Source organism: Chiloscyllium plagiosum, chromosome 9 (assembly GCF_004010195.1).
Source record: "Chiloscyllium plagiosum isolate BGI_BamShark_2017 chromosome 9, ASM401019v2, whole genome shotgun sequence".
In the NCBI taxonomy this organism is placed as follows: domain Eukaryota; kingdom Metazoa; phylum Chordata; class Chondrichthyes; order Orectolobiformes; family Hemiscylliidae; genus Chiloscyllium; species Chiloscyllium plagiosum.
The window spans coordinates 10,722,172-10,733,001 of record NC_057718.1 but is presented as its reverse complement, the minus strand read 5'-3'; the positions used below and the strand labels follow the sequence as shown (position 1 = coordinate 10,733,001).

The 10,830-nt window shown below is 41.6% G+C and overlaps 1 protein-coding gene across 2 annotated transcripts in view; it reads right to left on the bottom strand.

Moving 5' to 3' along the window:
• Nucleotides 1-354: 354 nt before the first annotated feature.
• Nucleotides 355-10,830, bottom strand: part of LOC122552611 (keratinocyte-associated protein 3-like) — a 37,415-nt gene continuing 26,939 nt past the window's right edge. Inside the window, exons 4-7 of one of the 2 annotated variants that reach the window (XM_043695362.1) lie at nt 9,482-9,682; nt 6,249-6,383; nt 5,381-5,478; nt 355-2,024 (exon numbers count right to left, since the gene is read on the bottom strand). In XM_043695362.1, the coding sequence (XP_043551297.1) occupies nt 5,389-5,478; nt 6,249-6,383; nt 9,482-9,682 (426 nt within the window). In that variant the 3' untranslated portion in view covers nt 355-2,024; nt 5,381-5,388. The remainder of the gene's footprint in view (nt 2,025-5,380; nt 5,479-6,248; nt 6,384-9,481; nt 9,683-10,830) is intronic. The other variant, XM_043695363.1, reaches the window with a different exon arrangement.

Sequence of the window (10,830 nt, the reverse complement as noted above, 5' to 3'; positions counted from 1 at the left end):
GGCTGGAGACAGATGACAGAATTCCACTTCAATCTGGAGTAACAGCCATTTCTAATTTGTGAGCCACAGCTGTTCAAATGGGAGGGCGAACTGCAATTTCTGCAGTGTTTCCACAGATAGTGACATTGACTCATTTCTGTCCTAGCCCTAACCAAGAATTTCTTGGGCTAACCGGGATAATACTTTGACCACCTCAACTCCATTCAGTACTGGGAGTGAATCAGAGACCTTTCATCAGCTCTTTCAATCTAATCGCAATTTTCCCAGCTAAGTAGGCACAGTGCTGAAATACAGACTCAGTAGAAAAAGATAAAGGATGGAATAAAAGTTGGATAAAGGACAAAAAGACAGCAGTAAGAGAAAATGTAGGATTATTTCACTAATTTTGTACTTGCAATGTTTTGTCCATTCAATATTTCTAAACCATGATATTGTACAAGTTACAGTATAAAATGTTCCCAATCATATTTTTACAAACAAACATTTTCATTAATACAAGAAAAAGCTTTCACAAAAATGTCACTTAATTCAAGTTCTGTACTACCAAATGACTATTAGCTTTCTCAAAAAGATACTTAAAAAAAATTACGATTTTTAAAAGGATATTCATAATTAATCGTCTTAACTCCATGTTAAAATTTTAACATTTGCTATTTCTCCATAATTTGTATCAACAACCGACCTGCAGGAAATGTCATTTGGTGGGAATAAGGAAAATAAACACAACAAGTCCTTGGAAATCAGCACTGTCACAATGTCGCAATTCATTAGAACTCTAAAATGTTTTCTGCTTCCATCTACTCCCCTGAAGCTGTCAATTCTGCACCAAAGTTCAAGTTCAATGGTCAACTTTGGGTATTTCTTCCAACCTGTCATTCTTCAGATCCAAGTCTTGATGGAACTCGCAAAGCCTGCTGACCTTTGGGTGGATGTCACAACCAATGCTTTCCAAAGTTGATTACCAATAAAACAAGCTGCTGGACTTAGAGAGAGTAGACCATCCCACCCCCCACCCCCCCCCCCCCCCACTGGCTCAGTCACCAGACTGAATTGTGTTACTCGGCTAATCAGTGCCCTCAGCTAAGCCAAAAACAGGAATTGGAACCATGTTCTCTTGGCCAACTTCAGGGCCACATGACCATGAGCTATCAAAAAAACGGAATGCAATACAACACCAATTTTGGAGGTTTTGTCAAGTCCAGGTACCAAGTCCAAGGAATGCTGACCAAATCCTGGTACCAAATCCAAGGATTGCTGACCATATCCAGATATTGCCTGGCAATACAGATGGAATTACAGAATACAGCAGTCATAAAGCCTCCATAGTTGCAAAGTGGTAATTTTCCAAGCTTAGTCAGTTCACCGGGGAAAAGGCACTGTGAGCAAAACATGAGGCAGCTCCTATATTCTCTCAGAAGAAACTGGAAAGACAAACCACACCTCCCTTCCAAGCTCTCTGGATTTACTGTGCATCATAAGCAGGGATCTAAACAGAAAGGGATGAATATACTCCCACAGGCAATGAATGGGGCTGTTTTTTCTCTCATTAACAGAATCACATCAAGCCTGCACCTTTCTTCAGCTGATGCTCATTTTCAAACTAGACAGCAACTAGAAGCAGGAAACTCGGCTGATTCCTTTCTAGATAATAACATTAACCATTCAGCAGATATGACTCTCTTGATTTAATACAAAATCAGCACTAATTGGAAACTGCACAGGAGTGTATTGGCTTCTCTGGCTCTCTGCCTTAAATACAAATCAATTGGGTGTAGTTTTGTTTTGTCATAATCTTGATCAGAATAGCATTTCACCCAATAGAAGAGGGACCGCAGTTACTCTTATATACATCCAACTTGGAGTTCTAAATTACAAGTTAAAAATGATATTAAATGATCAGTGCAGCATCCTCATTTGTCAAAAATTATATGCCCATTCCTCAAAAACAATCCATCATGCTCAGCTGCTGTATGTGAATTCTAATAGAAGTGGCATTGCATCGAGTTGGTAAAGGAAACATTCACCTGAAAAAGAAAAACAATATGAAATTTATTACTTGTAGCAATTCTACTGACCAGGACTCATGTTTCATATAATAAATGATGAACTGCAAAGGAATTTGTTTGAGGAATTCTGCAGTGAAATATCAATCAGTGTAGCACTTCCTCAACTAACACAAGAGAACATTAAAATCTTTAACGGAAACACACGAAGATTGGTATTTTGGTCGTAGAGATTAAGACTGCCTTGATTCATCATAACTGAAAATGTGTTGCTGGAAAAGCGCAGCAGGTCAGGCAGCATCCAGGGAACAGGAGAATCGACGTTTCGGGCATAAGCCCTTCTTACTGAAGGGCTTGGGGTTGGCTTGTTTGGAATAGAGGAGAATGAAAGGAGACCCAAAAGTAAATGTATAAAATTGAGTGGTCTAGGTAAGGAGGAGTTTGGTTCGGGCCCATGAGGGCATGAATTTAAGATAAGAGATGGGGGTTTAAGAGGGAACTGAAAGGTAATGGTCTCGTCTGGAGGATGGTGGGAATCTGGAACACTGCCTGAAAAAGTTGTGGACAAAGGAAAATAGGATTAGGTTGGATGGCTACTTGTTAGCCAAGGGGGACACAATAGGCCAAATGACCTTCCATCAGTCTACAACAGCAAATACAACAGGGATGAATTTGTTCTTCCTTTGAACAAATATTCCTGATTGCTTTGAAGGCTTGTTTCATTCAAAGATATACAGATAAGGAGTGTTCACTCTCTGCTCTGTTACATTAACTAACTTCCACTGATAAAAGGTTAGCTTTAAAGTGGGTTGGAGAAACAGGAGGCCTCAAACTATAGATTGATTAATTCATTTTAATTACCAAAGATTCAGCGCCATTGAGGAAGTCCTCAGAATGTGCCCATGTATCAAAAAGGATCAAAGTCACTTCGGAGCAGCGAGAGATGGGAGCCGGGAGGAGCTCCTGTGTGTCATAGATAAGTATGTACCTATCAGGCAGGGAGGAAGATATAGTACGTGTGAGCTATGGTTTACTAAGGAAGTGCAATCCATGGTCAAGAAGGCGGCGGCGGCTTATGTTAGGACAAAATGTGAAAACTCAGGGCGCTTGAGGGTTACAAGGAAGTCAGGAAAGACCTAAAAAGAGAGAGCTCAGAAGAGCCAGAAAGAGACATGAGAAGTTGTTGGTGGATAGGATCAGGGTTAACCCTAAAGCTTCCCATAGGTATGTCAGGAATAAAAGAATGACAAGAGTTAAATTAGGGCCAATCAAGGATAATAGTGGGAAGTTGGGTCTGGAGTCAGAGGAGATAGGGGAAGCACTAAATAAATATTTTGACAGTGTTCACTATAGAAAATGAAAATGTTGGCGAGGAAGATACAGAGATACTTGCATCTAGACTAGAAGAGATTAAGGTTCACAAGAAAGAGGTATTAGAAATACTGCAGAGTGTGAAAATAGACAAGTCCCCTGGGCCAGATGGGATCTATCCTAGGATCCTCTGGGAAGCAAGGGAAGAGATTGCCGAGCCTTTGGCATTGATCTTCAAATCATCATTGTCTACAGGAATAGTGCCTGAGGACTGGAGGATAGCAAATGTGGTTCCCTTGTTCAAAAAGGGTAGTAGAGACAACCCTGGTAATTACAAACCAGTGAGTCTCACTTCAGTTGTTGGTAAAGTGTTGGAAAAAGTTATAAGAGATAGGATTAATAACCATCTAGAAAAGAATAATCCGATCAGGGACAGTCAGCACGGTTTTATGAAGGGTAGGTCGTGCCTAACGTATCTTGACTTTTTTGACAAAGTGACCAAACAGGTCGATGAGAGTGAACTGGTTGATGTGGTGTATATGGATTTCAGCAAGGCGTTCAATAAGGTTCCCCACAGTATTATACAAAATGCAGAGAAATGGGATTGTGGGAGACATAGCAGTTTGGATCATTAATTGACTTGCTGAAAGAAAACAGAGGGTTGTAGTTGATGGAACATGTTCATCTTGGTGTCCAGTTACTAGCGGCGTACCGCAAGGGTCGGTGTTGGGTCCACTGCTGTTCGTCATTTTTATAAATGACCTGGATGAGGGCTTAGAAGGGTGGGTGAGTAAATTTGCGGACAACACTAAGGTTGGTGGAGTTGTGGATAGCGACGAAGGATTTAGTAGGTTGCAGAGAGACATAGATAGGATGCAGAGCTGGGCTGAGAGGTGGAGTTTAATGTGGACAAGTGTGAAGTGATACACTTTGGACAGAGTAATCAGAATGCAAATTACTGGGCTAATGGTAGGATTCTTGGGAGTGCAGATGAGGAGAGAGATCTCGGTGTCCATGTACACAGATCCCTGAAAGTTGCCATCCAGATTGACAGGGTTGTTAAGAAGGCATAGAGTGTTTTGGCCTTATTAATAGAGGGATGAGTTCCAGAAGCAGGAGGTTATGCTGCAGCTGTACAAAGCTCTGGTACGGCCACACTTGGAGTATTGTGTACAGTTCTGGTCACCGCATTATAAGAAGGATGTGGAAGCTTCGGAAAGAGTGCAGAGGAGATTTACTAGGATGTTGCCTGGTATGGAAGGAATGTCTTATGAGGAAAAGCTGAGAGCCTTGAGGCTGTTCTCATTAGAGAGTAGAAGGTTGAGAGGTGACTTAATAGAGACATACAAGATAGGGTTAGATAGGGTGGACAGGAAGAGCCTTTTTCCAAGTATGGGGACGGCAAGCACGAGGGGACAACTTTAAAGTGAGAGGAGATAGGTATAAGACAGATGTCAGAGGTAGTTTCTTTACTCAGAGTAGTAAGGGTATGGAATGCTTTGCCTGCAACGGTAGTAGATTCGCCAACTTTAAGTGCATTTAAGTCGTCATTGGACAGGCATATGGACGTACATGGAATAGTGTAGGTGGGATGGGCTTCAGATTAGTATGACAGGGCAGCGCAACATCGAGAACCAAAGGGCCTGTACTGCGCTGTAATGTTCTATGATACCATCTCACTATGATTGAAAGGCTCAAGACACTACACTCTGGACTGTCAACCAGAGGAACCACTTTTAATAGGAGATTCAAAGCCTCAGATTTTTTCCGCTGAAAGAAGAAATTGCCAATGATGCAGCACTCCTTCAGTAACATACAGGAGTACTGTTACTCCAAGGTTAGGATGAACCTAAGGAACAGGAGCAAGAGTGATCATATAGCTCCTTGAACCTACTCAAACATTCAATACGATTATTGTTGATCTTCTACCGCACCTTCCTTAACCCCATCTTCCCCAATGCCCCAGAGTGAGCAGAAAACAAAATCAAAATTTCTAATACCATACAAACTAGATCTTACAGTAACTTTATTAGACCTCAGGCCAGTGGGAAATCCCACACACTCACCTGCTTCACTACACCTGGATGTCTCTACTCTTCCTGATGAGTTTATGAGTTTCCAATTCCTGGCTTTTCTTTCCTTTCGCTGGGTTTTCCTCCGCGATCTAACAAACATTTGTTCACAGCATTGAATTTCTGACAAATTATGCACTTTTAAAATCATGGGTACTTTTTTGGGGAGAAAGAACCTGAATAATGATCAAACCTGAACCAATGCTGTCACCTTCTCAAGTTAACAGGTTCTGTGCAACTAATTGAGAAAGGATGTTGCCAACTTGTTTTCATGGAAATGCAACTTTAAAATGAAATGAATTTTTTTTAACACCACATTGAACTCCTCTACACAGTCACACTAATGTTGGAGTATGCATCATCAAATACTTAAAATATGATCAGGAGCATTGTACAGTGTGAAAGTCAGGCCAAGAACACTGAAGTGAAATAACTAAGGGTGTGCTATACTCCTACACACATGCTGTGGTATCATGCATAACAGAAGAACATTCAGACCACTGTGCCTGTACTCTGTGTTTAACAGACGGCAGATGAGAAAAGGAAAAATGAACAGTTTCGGTGGGGTCAAATATATCAATTCAGGGTCTTCATTACAGTCAGGAATGTCAGTTTCACATGCACTGAAGAACAATACTTAAGCAAACCAGAGATGCAATCTATCGTTAGACAGTCTGTGCATTATCAATAGAATAAAACAATGACTTCACACACAGTCACGCATATACGTATGTCATACTTTTAAAAACACTCACATACTATGCAGCTAGTCACATGCAAATGACCAACTACATAATTCTAACATACATATTTGCCTCATGTAGACACATTCACATGCTCTAGGGTGCAAGGACATACTGACCCGATCTATCACATCATTCTGTCCACAAGGCCCTATCCCTCGAAGAATCATCGATACTATAAGACAGCGGATAGATAGTATTGCTTCAATTGCAGACATCATCATTGATGGAATCCATAAAGCCAGTGTAGTATCCTGGAAACAGAGAAAAAAAAAGGATCATCACACGAGCAAAATATTCTGTCAATTTTAGTTTGGAATCACGTGACCAAATTCCAAATGTGCTAACTTACAGCTCTTCAAACAGATTGGTCTCTGGAATGAAAACAAACAGGAGTAAGGGATGACAATAAGAATCGCAGGTGCAGATGAAACTGCCACTGCACTACATTTCACTTCATTCAGAAAATAACATGAAAATAATTTGTAGAATAATACAAGGGTAACAGGGTTATCTCCAAATGCAGCAGTCAGATAGCCCAAGGTGGCTCAGATAAGTTTTGAATTTGTCAATCTCAGGTAGATAACAATAGTGACATTAGAATTGCTGTTTGCACACTTACTCTGCAAAGGGAAAATAAACAGAGGTCAGTGTAAGATGGAGAGAATTTCATTTACATAGTGGGTTTTGACAAAAAAGGTGGCTTTAGTGAATGCAGTAACGAACTGCAAAAGGAGATTGGATGAATAGTTCGAGGGATAAAATTTGAGGAGTTTGAGGTAAGAGATGGGTGTAGAGAAAGTAACTGGAGAGATCTTTCAAAAAGATGGCATGGAAATGATGGGCTGAATGTGTTCCTTTTGAACTGTGGGATTCTAGGGATGTGCAGTTGCAGTTATACAGGGTCTTGGGGAGTGCACACCTAGAATATTGTTTGCAGTTTTGATTTACTTTTCTAAGTAAGGATGGTTTTGCTCAAGGGAGTGCAGCGAAGATTAACCAGGCTGATTCCAGGAATGGCGGGACTGATGTATGAGGAGAGATTGACTAGGTTAGGATTGTTTTTGTTGGAGTTCAGACGAGTGAGGAGGGAAATCACAGAGACTTATAAAATTCCAACAGGCCTCAACAGGGTAGATGCAGGGAGGATGTTCCTGATGGTGGGTGTGTCCAAAACCAGGGAACAGTCTGAGGATTTGGGGTAGACCATTTCGGACAGAAATGAGGAGACATTTCTTCATCTGAAGAGTGGTGAATCTGTGGAATTTATTACCTCAGGATGTACTTGATGCCAAAACACAATGTATTCAAGAGGCAGCTAGATAATAACACTCAGGGCGAATGGAATCAAAGGTTATTAGATTAGATTAGATTACTTACAGTGCGGAAACAGGCCCTTCGGCCCAACAAGTCCACACCGACCCGCCGAAGCGCAACCCACCCATACCCCTACATTTACCCCCTTTAACCTAACACTATGGGCAATTTAGCATGGCCAATTCACCTAACCCGCACATCTTTGTGACTGTGGGAGGAAACCGGAGCACCCGGAGGAAACCCACGCAGACACGGGGAGAATGTGCAAACTCCACACAGTCAGTCGCCTGAGTCGGGAATTGAACCCGGGTCTCTGGCGCTGTGAGGCAGCAGTGCTAACCACTGTGCCACCGTGCTGCCCACTCACATGGTTATGGAGTGAAAGCATCCTCTAAGGATTAGGCTCCTGAATTGGACAGTCAGCCATGTTTGTGATGAATGGCAGAACATGCTCAAAAGGGCCAAATAGTCTCCTCCTACTCCTATCTTGTGTGTTTCTATGGTTTCAGTTCCAGACTGTTGACAGATGTTTGACAGAAAACCCCAGTCTCGAATACAAACAGGATCTGTTGTAGTGGGAAGTGTGCTTGCAAAATAGATTTGGTCTTTATTTGCTCCCTTTTTTGGGATTTCCCAGGTGCACAAATATTCCTTTTGATCTGTTCAAGGTAATGGTTTGTTTATCAGATTCACTTATGACTTCAGATCACGTTTGTATACTAGGAGCACCAACTCATACGCTGATTTTACATTGCAAACACTCACAATGCCATTTTTATGATCAATTTATGTTGACAAGGCTGACATTATCATTGCTTTAAAATTGAAGGCACCTGTAATGTCACTCTTAAGCTACTCTCCTATTACTTAAATGCCATGTGAGAGCAGTCAGTCCTGATCATTCAAATTTCATACAGCTTGCAGCAACAGTCAAGTAATATTTCCAAATTTACTAAGGTTAGCAAAAAGAAAGGGAGTTGGGAAAAATATAAAAACCAGCTTTAACGAATGCTGTAGTCAGCCCAATGCCAACCCCCTGACTGTCACACATTTAACATACAGTGAGGAGGCAAGTACCAATTTTATTTATTTCAGGACTCGCCATGTGCTCCTGCTGATCATATGGTGGGGAAAAAATACTAAAGGCGTCTGTTTGTTGCACAAATTACAAGGCAACAGAATTCTGCCTTCCACACACAGTTTGAAATTCGACCCTCAACTATCCTTTGTCAGGTAATAAACTCTTACTTGATTTAACTGCTATAGGACTGAAGTAAACATGTTTTATCATACATTTGTGTCCACTCTACTCTGGCATGAAGCAAACAGATCTGAATCAAGGGAAGAGATTTTAATTAAAGGAGAAATGAACTCTCACTAATTGGTATAGTCACTATGTTGGGCATTTATTTGACCAACAACTTTTGCGTTATTTCTGACTAACAGACCATTCTCGCCACAGTGAACAATGAAAATAATACATCATGTGGAATCAAATAAATGACCCTGTGTATGGTGCTAACTGAAGAGCTCTAATTTAAACTCACCAGAAAGAGAAACACATGGGAATGACTGTATCAAGTAGAAGGTTTATCGACTTAAATGACTGTCAATGGCCTCCAATCCTCTGTAGTGGAGGACTCCAAAGACTCACCATTCCAAGTGAAAAAAATTTCCTTCTCAGCTCAGTCAGAAATGGCCTGCCCTTATTTTGAGACTGTGCTCCCCCCCCCCCCCCCCCGCCAAACCCCCAGCTCTAGATGCCACCTCCCCCCAGATCCTCCACCAAGGGAGCCATAATTCCTGCATCAGCTATCAAATGTAAGAATTTTGTATACTTCAATGAGATTACCTCTCATTATTCTAAACTGAGAACACAGGTCCAGTCTCTTCAATTTGTCAAAAGCCCTCACATCTTTCTGTTGCAACTTAAAATCCACATGGATGAAGCTCGGAATTAGAGCCAGTCAGGTGGACAGGATAGCATTTCCTATCCTCCTACCTTCAAAAGATGCCGAAATGCCTGAATACTTACATAAATACGTGTGGTGTCAAATGGGCACTCATTCATTATCGCTGCCCTGTTCGAGATAGCTGGCACCATTGTGGAGTTGCAGCCAGAAATGAGGTTCCTGCCACCAAGTGATACTGTCAGCACAATGGCAAGCATCAGTCCAACTGAGCAGGCCAACGATATCAAAATATTTAGTAGAGAGATTGACATTAATCCCCAGTGCTGCAGAAATAAAATTGGAAAGTCAATGATTAAAAAAAACAGAAAGCAGAGACCACTACACCATGCCACAACCCCATCAGCTACTTGCAGTGTGAATCATTTACTGGGCGGCACGGTGGCACAGTGGTTAGCACTGCTGCCTCACAGCGCCAGAGACCCGGGTTTAATTCCTGCCTCAGGCGACTGACTGTGTGGAGTTTGCACATTCTCCCCGTGTCTGCGTGGGTTTCCTCCGGGTGCTCCGGTTTCCTCCCACAATCCAAAGATGTGCAGGTTAGGTGAATTGGCCATGCTAAACTGCCCCTAGTGTTAGATGAAGGGGTAAACGTAGGGGAATGGGTCTGGGTGGATTACGCTTCGGCGGGTCAGTGTGGACTTGTTGGGCCGAAGGGCCTGTTTCCACACTAAGTCATCTAATTCTGGTAGGAAGCAAACTTACAAGCAGCACAAATTCCATATTCATCACTAGGCCATAGAGTACTTAGATGGAAATGTGTTGCTGGAGAAGCGCAGCAGGTCAGGCAGCATCTAGGGAACAGGAGAATCGACGTTTCGGGCATTAGCCCTTCTTACTTTAGTTCTGCAGGTTTGAGACTGAATACTGGCAGGTGGTGGGTAACAAAGTCCTAACCTTTTTGTTTAAGTCCAAATTTTGTACAGTCCAAATCAAACTGTAGATTTCGGTTCAATGCTAAATGCACACCCTCGAGCTAGATTTTAACAAAGATTCCATCAGAACAGCAGTTGGGTTTAATTAATCAAAGGAGCAATTGAAATATCAAAAACGTTTGACAAGATGCCACATAATAGTTTATTATGCAAAGGATAGAATAGAGTAAAAGTCTGTTACATTAAAACACTGTGCCCGATTCTGGAATCACAAGAATAAATGTCCTTTCTACGTTCAACTTAAGATCATTCAAGATCCTAAACTTCAATCAAATCATCTTCCGTATTTCTAAATACTAGGGAAAAGCCACATTACTTTTTGTAAAAAGTATTCAAGTCATCATACCACACTGTCAATATTAATAACAGAAGACATAGTCACGAAAAGATTTTTGAAAAATTAAGACAAGGTCCCTGTTAGGTCAATTCATGACTCCTGGGATTGAGAAAAGACCATACCGCTGCAGAAAGTGGATGAA